Genomic DNA, 19554 nt, shown 5'->3' on the forward strand with positions numbered 1-19554 from the left:
ACTGCATAAGTACTTCTCCAATTCCAAATCCACTAGCATCAACCTCTAGCGTTAAAGGCAGTGTGAAATCTGGAAAACTTAATACAGGAGTTGTGGTGAGCTTGTCCTTAATCTCGTCAAAGGCCTGTGTTTGAGCATTGCCCTAACAAAATGAGTTTTTTCATGAGCATATCATGAAGAGACCTACAAATGATTCCATGGTTTTTCACATACCTTCTGTAATATCCTGTCAATCCAAGAAATCCTCTAAGTTCAATGATACTTTTTGGTGTTAGCCATTTCTTCACAGAGTCCACCTTGGTTTTATCAGTAGAGAGTCTTGTCTCATTAATCACATGTCCTAATTACTCAATTTGATTAACTGCAAACACACATTTGCTCTTCTTTGCCTTCAGCTGATGATCTAACAGAGTTTGCAGTACAATGGCTATGTGTTCCTTATACTCATCCAGTGATGCACTATACATGAGTATATCATCAAAAAATATGAGGACAAATTTTCTAATGTATGGAGCAAACACTTGGTTCATCATAGCTTGAAATGTTGCTAGAGCATTAGTGAGGCCAAATGGCATTACTAAGAATTCATAAAAGCTACTTTATGTATGTCCTCTTGTTTCATTAGTATTTGATGAAAACCTGACCTGGGATCCAGCTTGGAGAAAATTCTGGCTCAATGAAGCTCATCAAGGAGATCATCTACCACTGGAATAGGAAATTTGTTCTCGATAGTTTGATCATTCAATTGTCTATAGTCTACACAAAACCTCCAAGACCCATCCTTCTTTCTTGCCAGAATTGAGGGTGAACAGTATGGACTTTCACTAACTTGAATGATTCCTTGATCCAACATTTATCTCACTAACCTTTCTACCTCATCCTTCTGGTAGTGAGGGATCCTGTATGGCCTCAAATTTGGAGGGATGCTATTTGGTTTCAAAGGAATTGAGAGGACACAACCTCTCTCAGTGGTAAGCCTATAGGTTTTGAGAAACTTGAGCATACTGATCCAGAATGTGTGCAATGCTCTCTTCCTGAGATTGCGCAATTTGAACTACTAGCTCACTTGCTCTAATATGCAGTATATATCGCATTCCTCCCTTGGATATCATTTTTAGAAATTTGGGAGCCTCTATGGAACACTCTTTTCTATTTTGCAGACAATCAGAGAAACAGACTTCAACAGTTTCTTCCTTCCGAATAGTAAGAGTTCTCTTATTAAGGTCCATCCTAATGGGGGTGTGCTGGAAAATCCAGTCAGATCCTAAAATGATATCATAGCTTTTTTAACTCTAGTAGCTGGAACAAGTTCTGAAATTTCTCCTTTTGAATCCAATATACACAGTAGGGTGTGTAGCCACTTGAATGTAGCACACCACCACCTGCTATCTTGATTGTTTGCAGTGGTACATGTTGTATCACACACTGAGCCTTATGTGCAATGTGACATCCATAAAGCTATGGGTACTCTCACTATCCACTAATGCAACTGTCCTTTTTCCACCCACAAGCAAAGGTAAACAGAATGTAGCAACTGATCTAGTACCATGCAAGGCATGTTTAGATATTTCTATCAAATAAGTCTCAAGTGACTAAATATTGGTTTCAGGTTGGTCTGTCTCTTCATGTTCAGTTGCAGGGACATAGTGTTCGTCCTGTTCTAGGGAGATTGCATGAGTAGACTCTTGATAAAATTTGCACTTAGTCTTGTGCTTAGGAGTTCAAGGAGCTGAGCACTTCCAGCAAGTTCCTGGTTATTTGGCCTTAGTTAGTACATGTGCCAATTTGTCAGGTCTGTAAACAGCTTCTAACTTGGGATTGGCAATACTTGGTTTGTGAGTGCCAAGTGCTTGAGGAGAGTTTCTGCTGGGAAAAGAAGAATTGGCACTGAATGATTTTCTGCTTAGAACTGCTTTTTCTAGGTCTTTAGCTATACAATAAGCATCTTCCAATGTATGAGGTTTGTGGGGCTTGAGGTACTGCTTAATTTGATCTTTGAGACCTCTCATAAAGCACCTGGCATAGTAATGTTCCATAAGACATGGGTGCTGCCTCTGCATGCTTGCCATTAACTCCTCAAATCTGTCTATATACAAAGCAATTGTTGATTCTTGTGTGAGGGAATGGAAAATCTACACTATGTCAAACATGCTATGCTCAGAGAATCTATTGCACACCATTGAACATAATTGCTTCCACCTCATCTGTCTAGCAGAGAGCCGAAGACCTGACCACCAGTGTTCAGCCTTTCCAGAGAAATGAAAGGTAGCCATTGAGACCCACATATCTTGAGGTACAGATGCAAGATCAAAGTATTTCTCACATTGACGAGTCCAACCACTTGGTTTATCCCCACTAAAGGAAGGTAAGTCCAGTTTAGGCTGGGAGATGGAGAGGGTGAAAGTGTTGTCGTATGATTTATGTCCCCAATGATCCTGATGATTCCAAACTCCTTGTCTGCCAATTTCAGGTGGTCTAGCATGGGGAGGGACATATGGGTGGGTAAATCAAGATGTGGTGTTTGTGGGCATCTGCTGAGTTCTATCAACTATAACTTTAGGCTCCTAAGTCCTATTCTTGTGGTGCACATCAGTGAACACATATCCACATTGGGAATTATGTTTAGACAACATTGGTTCGTGCAAATCAGTGATAGTACCCATTTGCAGCTTACAGTCCCTTTCATCACACAACCTCTTACCCACCTCCTTCACAGGTTCAGCAACACTATCATGGGCTTCTCCCCTCACATCCTAATCTCTAGTTACCCTACCCTTTTTGACCAACTCCAACAATGAATATTGCATCGTATTGAACTGGTCTTACATAGTAGCTTGCATAGAATTCAACTGATCTTGCATATGGGTTAAGTGTATCTCCACATTACCTATTTGTGACCTCAGATCCATGACTTCCTCCTGAATGTTCTCAGCAAATCCTTGGTTGCAGCCATCCAACTCCTCTAGGCTAGGAACTCCAGTGGATGAAACCGCCGCGGCATCTGCCACCGCTGCAACTGCCTTCATGGTGCGCGTCATGTTCAGCAATCTATGATGTGGATCGGTTCAGAGATAGTCTCCCCCCAGTGCAGATCCACTCCAAGGTCTACCGCTGCCTCAGATGAAGATTGGCTTGGGAATTTTACATACAGACTAGTCGTGCAACCATCGCCTGAATCCAACTCACCACCATCACCACCGTGACTCCAATCCAACCCTCGGCTCCTGGAATTTTACACTCAAATAGGTGTCAAGCAACCCTCATCGTTGTCGAATTCATCGCTAGCTATGCCGAGAATCGCCAGGCTCTGATACCAATTGACACACCCAGATCGATTCCAAGTCGAACAACAAGATAAATCAAGAACACAGGAAGAAATATAGGAGAATTTGGTGGATTAAACGGACGAACTGACGAAGAACATCGCAGTCGTCTCACATAGTGTGTCCATTACAACTGTCAACTGAATATAGATAAAGTCTAATCCACATACAAGCTACAGATATCCACTCATTCCCAATTACTCTCCAGTTTAGCTTAAGCCTAAGACAAGTTTAACTGACGCTTAACTGACACTTAAACAACACAATCTCGTATTAATTGCTGTTTACATAACGGGAATTGAAATTAACTATGTGACGCCCGATTTAGAGTGAAGAGGTATCCATGAATCAAGATTGTTTAATCCTCCCGCGCAAGCCGGGTCAACCCGGCTGCTGCTCATTCTCCTGCACCCTGCCCTTCAGAGCCTTGCCAAGGAGGAGTTGGTTGGTGTGCGGGCTGTAGACGTTGGAGGTATCGAGGAAGGTGACGCCCGCAGTGATGGCATGGGGGAGGAGCACTACCATGTTGGCCTCGAGCTTGCGCTCGTCATACACCGCGAACATGCCTATGCAGCCCAGGAAAAATCCCGCCAACCCAGCACCCGGATCCTGCCGTTGCAGCCCTACCAATGACCAGATCCGGCAGCGACTTAGAGTAGGCTCCATGGATCTGCCCCTCCATTGATCCGCGGTGGCAACAATACGCGGAGGAGGAGGCTCCTATGCCTGCGCTGCATGGGGTTCCACCTCCATGGATCTAGTGGAGAAGGAGATGGAGAGATGGCGGAGAAGTTGGAGACGCGGCGACGAGTTGGGAGAGAACGAAAGATGGAGGAGAGAGAGATGAGGAGAGGGGAAATGTGCGGACGAGAACAGTCGGCATAGGGTAGGACTTGATATTTCTATCTCGGTGTTGACTGCGGCAAATTTACCACATTATGATGGGCGTTGTTACCACCCGTTACTAATGGGATATTAGTAATACATAATGAGTAGTCGTCATTAATGTTGTGTCTTTCATGTTAGTTTCTGAGATAGTGCACTCTAGTATAAATTGTTTATCCTTTGATTAATTTGCTAAAGCAGGTAGATAAAGCTAGTATATGCATACTGATCTCGATCTTTTTCTTTCTTTTTTGCAACTGTTATGATCTTGATCTTTATCTCTTTACTTTTACAAGTTGCAGGTCTTCTCGTCAATTAGCCAGAACCTTTTCACTTTGTCGAAGAATCTGAGAGTATTTGGCCAAGCAAAGGCATTGGATCCTCTTTGTTATTAGTAAGCTGCTAATAAATAATCATATCACTTTACAAGATAGAACCTTGGATTAGAGCCGCACATAAGCTGTTCTATATTTTAATTGGAAGAACACCGAGACATGACTCGTAGTGGGGGACACAGAATAATCCGGTGGTTAATGACCTTGCCTTGGCAATCATTTTCTTAGTCTTAATCCGGTCTCTGAACCTGCTGCATTACTGACAATATGCTCTGATAACCGCATTTACCCGTCATTGGATGCCGAGTACCACATTTTTGTCATTTGGCTCTCTATGCGTATGTCGTCGCACGTGTACATGTAGCGCCGAACTGCAGCCTGAACTGGAAGAGGTCAAACTGCATGATTCCTCGATCACCGTTCAGCTGTGACTTCATGCAGAACATGGGCGTGGGCCGTCTCTGCTCCCTCCCGCTCCGGCACCGTCCACCGACCTAGGAAGAAGGCAGGCGCAAGGATAGAGTGACAAGATGGTAAGGACATTGCTAGCTGCAAGCGGCGGAGGACGATTAGTTGCGATGCAGTGACGGGGAAGAGCAAAGACAACCTAGTTTGGTTAGCGTGGTGGTGGACAACGACGACAGATTAAGCTACGAAAGCGCCGTTAGAGACGGGTGGAGAACGAGCACGACTGTAAACTGAAGGATAGTATAAGACGGAGGTAAGGACGGGTGGCGGGCGCCCATCCAATAGCTCTCACCACAGTCGCATGAAAAAAAAAAACATGCATCAGTATTTTAGACTCGTCCTCTGTTTAATAACTTTCGCACGTACAAGGCTGTTATAAACAGTGCACGACGAGGAGTTCCCCTCCCTCCTCTCAGCCTGCCTTCTGAAACGCCTTTACCAGCCACGCCTCACCTAGCCGCACTCACCGAGAGCCGGAGCAGCTTCAATCAGGGCCATGCAACCGAGCGGCCGCGAAATGGCCGGCGGCGACGGCGGGGGTGGGCCGCAGGCCGACGACTTCTTCGACCAGATGCTTTCCACGCTGCCTTCCGCGTGGGCCGACCTGGGCGCCGGCGGCAAGTCGCCCTGGGAGCTGGCCGCGGGCGCCGCCGCCGAGGACCCTGCCGCGCAGGCCTTCGGCGACGAGTCGGCGCTGCTCGCGTCCCGCCTCCGGCAGCACCAGATCGGCGGGGACAAGTCCTCCCCGGTTATGCTGCAGCTCAGCGACCTGCACCGCCACGGCCTGGCAGGCGGCGGCGAGGAGAGCGGGGGCGCTGGCGGTTTCTCCACCCCGCTGCCGCTGTTCACGGACCGGTCGGCGCCGGCGCGGGAGGAGATGGAAGGCGGCTTCAAGTCGCCCAATGCTACCGTACGTCGACTCGCCGTTCTGGAAGCGCTCGATCTGATCTTTCGCTAATTTCTTGGGCGTGCATGCAGGGAGGTGATCACGCGCTGTTCAACGGGTTCGGGATGCATGGCCATGGCACGGCCGCCGTGCAGCCACAGTTTGGGCAGGTAAGATCACCACCCACCAGCTGTATGCCTGTATGTCAGGAACCCTTCTTTCATCCAATGTTTCTCTTGAAGTCGTGAAAATAATGCATATTTTCTTTCCCTCCATCCTGTCGCAGGGAGGATCAGTGTCGCCTCAGAGCCATCTGGGAGGACCGGCGGGGAGCGGCGGCGCGACACCAGCTGGCGCAGCCTCATCAGCCGGCGGCGGGGCAGCACCGCCGCGGCAGCAGCGGGTGCGGGCGAGGAGAGGCCAGGCCACGGATCCCCATAGCATAGCTGAACGTGTATGCAACATTGCCACTCTCCGATCAGGCCACCTTTCCCTTCTCTGAATTATTCTCCTTTTTTTAAATAAAAAAGATAGAACTTAAATTCAACATGCTCTCTCACAGACATGACAAAACATTGCAAAGCCTCAACCAGTCAACCTCTACAAATTCTCTGCAATTCCACATTATTGGAAACTATTAATTTGCTTGGAGAAATTTACGTCGTTAATTGACCTGTAACCTTCGGTCAATGACCATGAACCATCAGAGAATTTGTATGTCAAAATGACAAGCATGCACCTTTCATTCTATGATCCTATCATCCTACACTCACAGCTTTTTCTGAACTTTTCGTGCCATTTTGCAGCTTCGTAGGGAGAGGATTGCGGAGCGGATGAAATCGCTGCAGGAGCTGGTCCCGAACGCCAACAAGGTCTGCATTCTGCAACCCATCTTCCCTCCCTCGCGTCGTCGTCGTCGCTTCACCGCTTTGCGCGCTCCCGTCGTCTCGCTCTCCGGCGAAAAGGGCGAATCTTTCCGGACGCACGCGCGCGTGCGCCGAGGTGCTTGCCCGTTTACGTGACCGCGAGCGAGTGGCAGCAATAGGACTAGATTTAATCATACAGAAAAGCATACAGAAATATATATTTTTCTGCCTGAACTTCGAACGAACTTTGGTGCAGTGTACTGTAGTAGTACTTGCTAGTATATATGTGTGGAGTGTAGTAAATGGGCACGTGGGCGCATTCCATTCCTTGTTTTGCTCAATCTGTCGTAGCTTCCCCCGATTTTCAGAAGGGGTGATCAATGCTGTGTTTTGCACTGTTGATCGCCGGATCGATGCGTTCTTGCACGCTCGGTAAAAGAAGGGGGAAAAAGAGAGAAAACGTGTGGTTGTCACTGACATGGCGACGTGGGGTTGTCGTTGTGCAGACGGACAAGGCGTCGATGCTGGACGAGATCATCGACTACGTCAAGTTCCTGCAGCTCCAAGTCAAGGTGATGCTATTTCTGAAGTCTGAACATTGATGGCAAGTGATAGTTCAGCTGTCCTTGATTCCGGCTAGCGGCAGTGCTGACTTTTGCGCATTTCAGGTTCTGAGCATGAGCCGGCTGGGAGGAGCCGCCGGCATGGCGCCTCTGGTTGCAAGCATGTCCTCGGAGGTAATTGAACGCTCAATACTAGGAGGTCAGATACCAGCTGCTTGTAGTTTCGATTCTGAGAAGCATCATCACTTACGCGTGCAGGGCAATGGCAATGGGAGCAGCAGCAACAGCGGCGGTGCAAAAGGGAATGCTGGCACCAAGGACACCGTCAACGGCGAGGGCCGCGGCGGCGGCGGTCTGCTGGTGACGGAGAAACAGGTGGCAAAAATGATGGAGGAGGACATGGGCACGGCCATGCAGTACCTGCAGGGCAAGGGCCTGTGCCTCATGCCCATCTCCCTCGCGTCCGCCATCTCCTCCGCCACCTCGTCCGCGTCGCTCCTCTCGCGCCCGCCCGTCCGCCACGCCGCCACCGGCGGAGGCGGCCAGCTGCATGACGGCAACGGCGCCGCAGCTACGTCGCCGGCGTCGGCTAACGGTGCTGGGGGTGACGAGCCACGGCCCGTCACGGACGGCGGCGGCGCCGGTGGCGGGAAGCAGTGAGTGAGCCTGGCCGGCCGAAGAAGGGTGTAATTAAAACCATGTCATGAAGCATCCTGTCTGTCCAACAATCGTATCATACATTCGTATTTCTTCAAGAGAAAGCCCGAATAGCATGATGGTAATACTTCAGCTGTGGCTATCAACTAGATTTAATCAGGTTTGTTGAACCTGGTTCACAAAAAAATGTCCCTTTTTTGTGTTTTCTGGGTGGTCGTCCGGCTATAACCCACTTTTGAGATATTTTCTTGATCTTAGTGTAATATCTTTGGATGTCTCTCTTCGGATCTAGATTTTTTATATTTGTTTTTCTATCATATTTCATTTGTTAAAAAGAAATCCTATTGATTATACATACCTTTCATCTATTGTTATCCTTTAATCTTTTAGTGCCTGATCTTAAGACGCAGTTGTTTCAATGATTGAGATGCTGGTGGAGATTACATTGTTCAGTATAACGACGGGTCACAACGAGCGATGTGCAGGCTACTAAGTTGGATCATTCCTCCCTCAATTTTGCACGTCGTCGCGATTGTTTTTTTAATAATGGAATAACATCCCAGCCTCTAGTTTAGGGATGTCAATGGCTCCTATCCCCGTTCTCGATGAAAAATTCCCCTGTTAAAGAATAATGATGTGATTAATTTTCCCTGGTAAGAGCATTTTCAAGAGACTCTCTAAAATCGACTCCCTATATCCCCATATAGGGAGCCTTTTCAATAAATTTTACTCCCTATATTGCTACCCTCTTCAGCATATTCTCTATACTCCAATCCCTATATTCCAATAGATTCCTTTCCTATCTCACCAACAGGTGGACTTCGACCGTCAGCTCCATCTCTCCCGAACTGTTCATCTGCGTTGCCATCTGATTCGCCGATCTGTCTGGGATTGCGTCGAATCTTCGGCTGCGCCGCCGCTCACCGTTCACACAGCGGCTCACCTTCGCGAACACGAACGTGTTGAGCAGTCACGGTAGTGCGCAGGCGATCAACCAGATGACCAACGCAAGCACCAACGTCGACGGCGGGGTGCGTACGCGCAGGAGCTGCACCATAGGAGGACGACGAGGTGGGGTGGGCCCAGGGGCGGGAGAGCGTTTTGGGAACCAGATGCGTTCCCCAAAAATGGAGAGCGAGAGAGGTGTTTTTGGACTCCCTAAAGATAGGGAGCAGGATAGAGATATTGTTGGAGATGAATTTTGGATCAAAATCCCTATATTTAGCTATAGAGAACCATTTAAAGAGTCTTTTGGAGATGCTTTAAGGTTTAATAAGATAAAAGTCCCCCGTTAGGTATGACGGGAATAGGAAAGGTCCCTATCTCCTGTCTCTGTTTTCCAACGAGACCCTATTTATAATTCGCGCCAAGAGGCATGACCCAGCCAAACTTGTGGAGGCGAAGGCCCACGTGGTCGTGCGGCCAGGAGCAGGCGGCTCGGCCTTCCCACTCGGGCCAGGCGCGTGATGCCTAGGCGGTGTGTAGCCTAGCAGGTTGGCATGGGTGCGCAGCGACGAGCGAGCCTAGTGCATGAGGCAGCAGCCAGCAGGTCGTGGTCGACGGCCTGTGCGGTGAGGTGATTCGACCGCAGGAGCTGTAACGGGGACGAGGCATCCCGTCGGGTATCCATTCCCCGTGCGGAGTGAGAATGGAAAAATTTTCTCCCCGCAGGCGGAGAGGTGGACAGATGGTTATCCATTCATCACAAAATCCCCCCCCCCCACCCTATCACTCCTAATCTAGTTTACATATGTGCATGCTTAGTTATACTCTATACGACGACCTTGTTGAAAGATTCGCATGCTAGCGAGCTGCAAGCATGTTAGTGGACTATATGGCAGCTTCTAGATGCAAGTTTTGTCTCTTTTTTTTGGTTAATGGGTCGATCTAAAAGTCAAAGTTAAACTAAAATTGTATTTTCATCTACTTAAGTCGAGAAAATAAATAAACTAAGTGAAAATTATAGATCATCTTCTGATCTTTTAAATTTTACCATGAACTATGAAACCAGATATATTTTACTTTAAACTTTATAATACCACTCAAATAACACCTTAGTCGATTTTAAATGATGATTTTGCCTATCTGTTGCGTAAGCATGAATGTTTTTGCCAAAGGGCATGCTGACATGGCTGGTGGTAGCTTATGTTATCTCAACTAGACGTTGAATGATAATGAAGCAATATGATCGAGTCAATGTATAGTAAAACTACTTGAAAAAAGAAGAATAAAAATAAAATTAATTGACATGTAGCACAAACCCTAGCTACAGCCCGTGTTAGCTCAGCTAGACGTTGAATAATGATTAAGCAACATGACCGAGTCAATACATAGTAAAACCACTTGGAAAAAAGAAGAATAAAAACAAGATTAAGTGATATGTCAGCCCGTATGGCTTAACCGCCGATGCAGACTTGTCACATAGGTAAAATCATTCTAGCTAGGGTGTTATCTGAGTAGTATTGTAAAGTTCAAGGTGAAATATATCTGGTTTTATAGTTGAGGATAAAGTATGAGTTGTACTATAAAGTTCAAGGTGAAATATATTTAGTTTCATAGTTCATGGTGAAATATATCTGATTTCATAGTTCATGATGAAATTTGAAGATTAGACCAAAGTTCAAGCGTAATTTGTAGTTTACCCATAATCTAAAGCAATAACCTTACCATTTGCATTCACTATGTGAAAAAAGGACGTAGTTGATGGGTGGTAATTGTTATTAATGATAGGTCATGTACTTGTCACCTAAATGCGTTACTGATGAGTTGTTATTGATGATAGATTAAGACATGTCACTAATAAGGTCATAGATGATGGGTTAAGAACTGCCACCAATAAAGTTATAGGTGACAAGTTAACACTTGATCCATCACTAATAAAAGTCATAGGTGACGGGTCGTAATAGTGACCCGTCACTTATGACTGATAAATATTTTTTACGAAAAAATTTATATATATATTCACTCGAAACCACCCTAATACAGCGGTCTATCGCTTATGCCCCATAAATCACACTATTTTCAAACTATTTTTAATGCAACGGGTCATATTTGTGACACGTCACCTATAACTGATTAGTGATAGATCATAACAGTGATCCATCATCTATTACCATGTTACCAATTTGAATTGCAGAGCTTAAGAGCAAAAGAAATAAAATTACTTTTAATGGTTCAATTCAAAGTTTTAGAATCAAATAGTGGAATTAAAGTTTAATTGAGCTTTTTTATTTTGACCCAAAGGAGCTGCAGAATTAAAATAAACAATATAAAGAATATAGAGGGGTATTTATAGCCTCAACCCTACGGCATAACCGTTGCCCTAGCGACTCATATTTACTGTATATACGCGGATGATCCTGTGTAAACAACATTATACTCATCGGAAAATCCAACGTGTATATCTTTCAAAAACTACATGTTGGATCTCCACTCAAACCTTCTGTGAACACATGATGTTTCAGCATATTCACCAGCTCTATTGCCAGACCATTCGTCGTGTACACTTGAGCTAGACCGAGCCACTTATTCTTTGTATAAAATACCCTGACGTGTTGATCTTCAAGGCGTCGGACCATCCTGCGTGTTGATCTTCACTCTTCTCTGCATAAAATACTCCAGCATGTTAACTTTTAGAGCGCCGGACCATCTGGTTTGTTAATCTTCACTCTTCAACATTAGCAGTAGTTTCTGTAAGATATACTCCACCGTATTCAACTTCATATCGTCGTACCTTCCGGTGTTGTCTTAGTTTTTTTTACTTGACAGAAATACTCCGGTATTACCAACTTCAAGCACTAGATTATCTGGCATGTATAAGTGCTATGGGCTGAAAAACTCGAGCATGTACAACAGCTTTATCGTCAGACCATCCGACGTGCATATTTTTATTGGGACTACTCCAATTTAATCAATCTTTGTTCTGATTTTAGTGGCTTCTTAATGTGGTGTATCCATGAGATCTACTAAAGCATATACTTAATAAACATATTAGTCTCATTGAATATGTTGTTATTAATCGTAAAAACCACATACATATCTAAGAGGGTCATGTTCGCTACATGCGTCATCAATGACGGGTCATAACAGCACCTGTCACTTATGATTGGCTCATGGAGACCTATCACTAATGACAAATTATAAGTGACGGGTATAGAGGGACTCATCATAATAACTTCCTTAAGATGATCCGTCGTTAGTGACGGGTTACAAGTTGACCCATCACTAATGACTGGTCTAGAATGATCTGACACTGATGACTAATCATAAGTGATGGATCATAACTATAATACGTCACTATTATCATCAGTTGCGGGCTATTTTACAACTCATCGTTAATTCGTGTATCTTTTATCTGTTTTTTACATAGTGATTATTTTGAATAACTAATTGAGGGTTTTATAGGGTTTATACCAAATTTGCCCGTGATAGGTTTCCTCCCTCTATATATCGTGTCTTGTGTTATTCCTCATGTGTTATGCTTGGGTTCTAGAAAGGGAACGGGATCCATCTACCATCTCTTTCTGCAATCGGGAATTGGGAAAACGGATCATGTGATATGTGAACAGGCACTTTTACAACACGTTATCAGCATCTCTTCCACTGGGTGAGTTGTTCTATTTTTGTTATTAGATCACTCTACTATTTGGTGCTGCTAATCACATATTGATGTGCTTGCGAGGAACGACGGCCGGCGATCCCTACGAAGAGATGATCGCCATCGTCCTCGACATCCGCGGCCACCGCGTCGCCGCCATCTTTGACATCCTCATCGATCGTCAAGCAGGCAGGTCTTCAACCGTGGCTATTGCCGTACGCGGCAAACACAATAGCCATGACCTGCATGGTAACGATTTGCTGTTGACCTTCCAATCGATCCGTTCTACTAGGTTTCGTTAATCCGGTAGACTAATCCCTACCTCCTAGTAGTAGATAAGTTTACTAGTAGATCTTGCTGGAATCCAACATGTTCTGTGTTTTCTATTTGCCTTTTGCCTGTGCCGGCCGCATGTTGGTCCTGCCAGCCAAACGCGCGGCAGTACAACACTAGCCTCGAAGCGTCGTCCGCGCGGCAGGTCGCTGCCATCCGTGCCAGTAACGACGCTGCCTGTCCCGCTCGCCGTCACGCGAGCTACACGCCTACACGTTGAGCGCGCCTGAAGGCAAGCTACAGGGGAAAATTTCTGGATTTGCCATCCTTAACCGATGCCAATTTTCCGCTGAGGTTGATATGCGGACCATCGTGGCAAATCCTGGAATGTCCCAGCTACAAGGGAGCACGTCCATAAAAGTTAGCCCTTATGTAGGATTCTAGAGAATTCAAAATAGTATAATCTAAAAGGTTATAATTCGTTTTGAAGACACCTGTTGTACTTTTTTTTTCTTAGTGAGTTTTTTTTAAAGTTACTCACATAAGGTTTTTTATGAGGCATCAATGTGCAATGCAATGTGCGGCAACAATGTGAACGCTTTCTCCATTCCTTATTTTTTCCAACTGCTTTTTGGAAGGAATTTTTAGTGAGACATGTGAATGCTGCGGTATACTTCTAAGGGGAGTGTTGTGAAACCTCTAATTGTAGGTTTTGTAAGCTTTATATCGAAACTGTCCTTGGTGGATTTCTCCCGTAGTTATATATACGACACCATTGTATTCATTTAATGACTAATAAGAAAAGGTCTGAAGCCCACCTACATAATGTGTCTTGTGTTATTTCTCTTATATGTTGTGTTTGGGTTCTGGAAAGGGAACGAGATCCATCTACCACCTCTTACTCCTTTTTCTGGGATCGGGAATTGGAAAAACGGATCCGGTGATCCGTGAATATGCACTTACAACATGCATCACTAATCGCTCCTGATTAGACCGTCTTTGGAAATTGCAAGTGCCAACTCTAAGGAACAAACAAGGGGTGGGTGCTTGAAAACAAGAGGGTTGCCCCCCCCCCCCCTCTCAAATCTTCATCTTAGACGATCGTGGCATTTGAGTTGTGGCCGAAACTGGCTGAAGCGTAGGACCCAATCTATCAATTTCTCCATGAAAACGACCCAAACTCTCGTCAAAGCAAGGTTCACAAATTTGTTTCACAAGCGAAACCGGAGATCTCTGAATGCCCAATGTTCATGAATATCGGAAAATGCATTCAAAATTCGGTGTTAATTCGGTCGAATTCAACCGGTCAAGCTGGTTTGATCGAGGCAAAATCTGGTTGAATCGACCATTTGGTAACCGACCGCATTTCTTGCATTTCATTTGTGCTCGAAAACCACTCGATTTTTCTAAAAATCACTCGAATTCCATTGAAAATAATTCGGTTTTATCGAATTTCAGTAAAGTTCAAGAAAAAAAAAACTCAAACTTGTAAAATCGATAACTAATTCATCTGAGCTTCAAATCAAGTGAAACAAATTTTGTTGATTTTCTTGTAACATGATCTACATGTTAAAAGTATTTATACTCATGAAAAGTTACATTTTTTGTGAGAAACATTATTTGCTAAACCTAGTTAAATGCATAGTTAATTATTTGCTAATCCAAAAATCATGAAACTATTTTTTAGTCTTATTACATGATCCTCTATCTTCTAAAAATGCATGAAATCATGAAATAGTTATTGTAACATGCAGGATTGAGTAAATGTGTTGCAACTAGATTAATTCATAACTAATCCATCACACCTCCAAAATTAGTGAAACAAATTTTATAGTTTACTTAAACAATGCTTTGTGTAGGAAAAATAATGGTAGACATGACAAAGTTAAATATAGTATTTTTTAACATATTCATTTTATGCTTATGAACTTTGTAAAAATATGGAGAAATTAATAAAACTCTAAATAAAGTGAAACTAATTTTATAGATCCTTTTAAGATATGCCATACATAAAACAAATATGTGTTTACATGTTAATATTTTTCTTAACGTGAACCCTATTAAATGAGTGGCACGTTTTTAAAGCACACTTTTTCTTTTCTTTTTTACAAATTTTTTCTTCATGAAATATGATGTAAACAATATTATTTTTGAAAAATATCATAGAAGGCCTTAGAATTATCTTAGATTTTTTATATTTTTTGAATTCAAATCCGAAAAATGGTTAAATTTAAAATTTAGTGATAATCAAATTGATCAGTTTTCGCGATATTTGACTGATTTTTGATGAATTTTCGAACGCTGCGTCAGAGACGCAGAAAACGAGCAGCGAAATCGAACAGCGTCCTTCTGCCCCCGCCGAACCCAACGCGGCTGCGTTGCGCACGCCTTCTCAGGGCTCGACCCAACCCAACGAACTCACGCGCGGCCGGCTACGTTTCCGCCACGATCCGCCCCAGCCCAGCCCACTCCGCCGCGCGTACGCGGCAATGTCGGTTCACCCCTCCGCTAGTCCGCGTCGAACTTTTCCACGGCCAACCCTCACCGAGCGCCTCGATCCCCCTTGCCCCCATCGTCTTCGTCCGACCTCCCCCTCCTCCGCTCCCGATCAGGCAGCCTCGCCGAAACCCTAACCCTAGAACGCCATGGCCGGCTCCGTCCCACCCACCGGCGCCGCCAGGGCCGTCGTGCTCCGCCTCGATGACTTGGCGCTGCCGCCGCGGTACCTCACGGTGCCTTCCCACCTCCCCGTCTCCGACCTCCTCCGCTCCCTCCCGCTCCCCTCCTCGTCCTACTACCTCACCTCCGACGGCCGCCCGCTGCCAGTCTCCTCCCCGGTGTCCTCTCTCCCGCCGTCCGCCTCCGTCCAGCTCCGCCTCCGCGCGCTCCGCGGCGGGGGCGGCGACGGCGGGGCCACGGGCGCCGAGTCCCGCGACTGCTACCTCTCCATGTACCTCTCCAAGAAGCCCGACAAGGCCGACCCCAACGAGGCCCGCCTCTCCCGCTTCACCTGCTGCGCGCTCTCCGGGGAGCCCCTCGCTGCGCCCGCCGTCGCCGACCGACTCGGAAACCTCTTCAACAAGGTGGCACTCGTCGAGGCGCTGATCCACAAGCGCCTGCCCAAGGCGCTCTCGCACATCCGCGGACTCCGCGACATGATCCCCATCCACCTGCATCCCAAGCCGGACGCCGATGCCACCGGGGAGGAGGTCAGGTTCCAGTGCCCCATCACCGGGCTCGAGTTCAACGGGAGGTACCAATTCCTCGTGCTCCGTGGGTGCGGCCACGTGCTGAGCGTGAAGGCCCTCAAGGAGGTGAAGACATCCGCGTGCTTGGTCTGCCACAAGGAGTTTGACGAGGCGGACAAGATGCCGATCAACGGGACCGAGGAAGAGGTGGCAGTGTTGAGGAGGAGGATGGAGGAGGAGAGGGGGAAGGTAAAGGAGAAGAGGGGCAAGAAGGTGGGGAACGGCCTCAGTGGCAGTAAGCATGCTGCTGCTGCTGCTGTTGAGGCAGGGGCTGAGAAGTTGGGGAATGGGAAGAAGGGGGAGGCCGCAGCAGCCAAGCGATTCAAGGCTGCAGACCATGCACCAGCCTATGCGAACAAGGAAGTGTATGCATCAATTTTCACATCCTCCAGGAAGTCGGATTTCAAGGAGACGTACTCATGCCGGTCACTTCCGCTCGGAAGGAACTGAATTGATGTCATGCCGGGAGACTGGGGGAGGTTGCATGGAGGTGAACCTCTTGTACTGATTTGCTTCGTACCATGGCTCGCTTAAGTTTAAGGGCTGTTTTAGTTGGTGTTATTTATGTTTGATTGGTGATGTGGAGCTATGTATTTCCACTTTTAGAGCAGCGCAAAATTCATTTGAATGGTGTGCTAAATATGCAATAGTTGATCTTGTGTAGCAGGTTTTGGAATAAAGTTGGAACTTATATGCATTGCTAAGGAGCTCCCAAAGAAATTGCACATACACACTAAGGATTTCTAGTGTCATCGTTGTAGCTTCCACAGTACAGTTAATCAACAGTCCATCTGTAATATTCACAATACTTGTTTGATTCTTATGTATCCTCCACAAAGGATGCACTCCATGGAAATTAACGTCAGTTTTCCCTCATTATTCTTTTCTAAAACCATCTTCCGCGAACATACTGCAGAGCTGTTAACCAATATTCAAGTGTTCATCGGGTTTTGTAGCAGGTCTGCTAAATATAGGTTTGTGAATTGCAACTCTTGTAAACCATTGAAAGCAGTGCCTAGGATAATGCTAGTTTTTCAATGCACTCACAAATCACAAATCCTGCTGAAACGTCAAAAGCTTATCCAAGGCATCAGTTTATTTAGTCACACGAAAATTTAACGTCGTAATTGTCTAGTTGTGCTTAAAATATAGAAAGTGATGGGTCTGATTCCAAACTGTTTTTAATCACAAAATCCATATTTGTTTCTAGGTGAAATGGAGTACCTTTCTCGGTCCATTTCTTTGTGTATTTCTTAGTTACCATCTATCGGCTTGAATTTGTCTGGCTCATAAGCATGAAAAATAGTTTCAGGCATATCTTCAATACGTGTGTCGTCCATCCATTTGAGCGGTGTCATGCTCCTAATCCGAATTGGAACTACATATATATTCCTAAGATACATAGGATTTCAGAGTGGTTCAATATATTTGAAAAATCAACCTTACTTATGAGTATTTAATTGATATATCATTGTGTTAATTGTTGACTCTTTCAGACAAGAAATGGCCGAAAGATGTGCAATTCCAGGAGGCAAAATTTGAGACAGCAAAGAACGCCTGGCATAAGAATTTGGGATACTTCTGCGCCTTGTAGTTTTTAAATGTATGCCTGTGATGTACTGTCGCTTGCCCATGATTCAGCAAGCTGTATATACTGCGTGGTACTCTGTTTCGGTTTTTTGTATGTGCGACATGTCTACCATATTTACTCTGATGGCACTGGTGAAACCACCTTCATTCTTATGGTCCCTTTGTTCTTCTAAAAGTGGTATTCGCATGGTTCCTCAAAAATACGTTGTGCTTATCACCCCCTTGTTTGAATGTTCACTCGCTCTTTGTTTGGAAACTGTTACAGTGTTTTACCTTTGGAAAAGCAGAGACTCTTCCAGCCTCGACTACCATCTCTGTATTCAACTTGTCATAGGAGTAGCAAAGGGTGTGTGATTGGTTGTTTGAACGAGGGGTATCTTGGTTCTGCTGTGTATGTATTTTTTGAGAAAATTGTTTGGTTACATGTATGTATTGTTTATCGTTACATACGTGGATGTAATTATACGATTGGAATCTAGTCCGGTGGATATATCTGGATTGAGCTTTTCTATAGAATCTGGTTCGGTGGATGTATTATATTTGCTATAATGTTGTAATAAGTTTACTTGTTAGTTTTAGTATAAGATCATTGTATCTGTTTATATAAACAACTAAACATCTTTATATAGTCATTATATCTGTTCATATAAATAATCAAATATATTTCATATGAGTAACCAATTATAATCTTAATTCTTGCATCTGCTCATATGTCATCAGATTCAGTCAACTAAACAGAAATTTAGTTCAATCTATCTAAAGAGATAGAATTAACCAAATATTCTTCTTTTCAACAAATATGGTTTCGCTCGGCATGTTTTCTCTCAGTCTACTTATACATGCAACTATATGAAACCTCATTTAGGAAACCAAGCACACCCTCATTTCTTTCCCTATTATATAAATATGATAACAATAAAATAAAACTGTTGGGAACTAACGTCGCCAATAAAGTGCGGGTGAGCCTTCAGACCTCAGAGGAATCCGAAGGCTAGAGGGAAATGTATACAGAGTGGAGAAATCTTTATTGAAATTAGTGTCACCCGTCAAGTCAGTTATAGTGATATCCTATTTATAGGCCGTAATCAACCATTCTCTGTTACAATTTACGAGATTACCCCTCCAACTGCCACATGATCGGTATATTTGAGGGTATTACGATACTTTCCTAAGTACATCCAGATTACTTACAATCTTGCTCTTTATGGTCTTCGGTCGCTACCAATGATCCTCCCTTTAACCGTGCCTTCGCCCTTTGCTCCGTTTTTGTGCAAGACCTGGGTCACCCTTCCCTTGGACCTTCGAAGGTCGCCACTCGGCCACACCTTCGGCGTCCCTTCGGGCAACTCCCTCGCAGCATCAAGCGAAGCCCTTCGGTTGAACTCCGAAGGCTCAACGAAGGATTCACTCGTTCTGGCTGTCGAAACTGTTCCTTCGATGTGGAGAGTCCAAAGGGTTCCTTCAGCTTGTCAAAGGGTTTCTGCAACATGACAGATCCACGGTAACTATAAGTCGCATGTTAGATCATTCCCCAATAGCAGCCCCCACAGGCAAAGTTCCTCCTATATGGGTTGAATCTGTGAATTAGATGGTATCACCAAACGTTGTCCCCTTCGGCCTGTCGAAGGCCTCTTGCTATACGAGTTATCTTTTGCTAATCAACCCCCCTGCTCACCCGAAGGGTCTAACTTTTCTATAAGTGACAGTTTTATTCTGGTGAGACGGTTCGAATTTTGAAACATCAGTTACTATTCATTTATCTTAACTACCATTAATGCGACAATTTGATTTCCAATGTGTGCCTTCTCAATTGCTCTTGAGTTGGCGTATTGACCGCTATATATAGACTACCCCGCAGTTCAT

At 45.0% G+C, this 19554-nt stretch overlaps 2 protein-coding genes across 2 annotated transcripts; both read left to right on the forward strand.

The window, feature by feature from the left end:
* The first annotated feature begins 5394 nt into the window (after positions 1–5394).
* Positions 5395–7998, forward strand: LOC133931347 (bHLH transcription factor RHL1-like). The gene is made up of 7 exons (XM_062378208.1): positions 5395–5921; positions 5990–6067; positions 6184–6351; positions 6704–6769; positions 7270–7335; positions 7432–7500; positions 7585–7998. Exons 1-7 carry the CDS (start codon positions 5508–5510, stop codon positions 7984–7986), a joined length of 1263 nt encoding a protein of 420 aa, XP_062234192.1. The 5' UTR covers positions 5395–5507; the 3' UTR covers positions 7987–7998.
* Positions 7999–15362: 7364 nt separating this feature from the next.
* Positions 15363–17866, forward strand: LOC133930739 (uncharacterized). Its single transcript, XM_062377460.1, has 2 exons — positions 15363–16591; positions 17598–17866. The coding sequence occupies exon 1, from the start codon at positions 15499–15501 to the stop codon at positions 16549–16551; it is 1053 nt and encodes a 350-aa protein (XP_062233444.1). The 5' UTR covers positions 15363–15498; the 3' UTR covers positions 16552–16591; positions 17598–17866.
* Positions 17867–19554: the final 1688 nt, after the last annotated feature.

Source organism: Phragmites australis, chromosome 10 (assembly GCF_958298935.1).
Source record: "Phragmites australis chromosome 10, lpPhrAust1.1, whole genome shotgun sequence".
In the NCBI taxonomy this organism is placed as follows: domain Eukaryota; kingdom Viridiplantae; phylum Streptophyta; class Magnoliopsida; order Poales; family Poaceae; genus Phragmites; species Phragmites australis.

What these genes read in the sequence shown, in the direction of transcription:
- LOC133931347 (XM_062378208.1), top strand. Translation starts at nt 5,508, where the DNA reads ATGCAACCGAGCGGCCGCGAAATGGCCGGCGGCGACGGCGGGGGTGGG. An exon ending in TCCTGCAGCTCCAAGTCAAG is followed by an intron (nt 7,336 to 7,431) that starts GTGATGCTATTT and finishes TGCGCATTTCAG; the next exon opens with GTTCTGAGCATGAGCCGGCT. An exon ending in TTGCAAGCATGTCCTCGGAG is followed by an intron (nt 7,501 to 7,584) that starts GTAATTGAACGC and finishes TTACGCGTGCAG; the next exon opens with GGCAATGGCAATGGGAGCAG.
- LOC133930739 (XM_062377460.1), top strand. Translation starts at nt 15,499, where the DNA reads ATGGCCGGCTCCGTCCCACCCACCGGCGCCGCCAGGGCCGTCGTGCTC.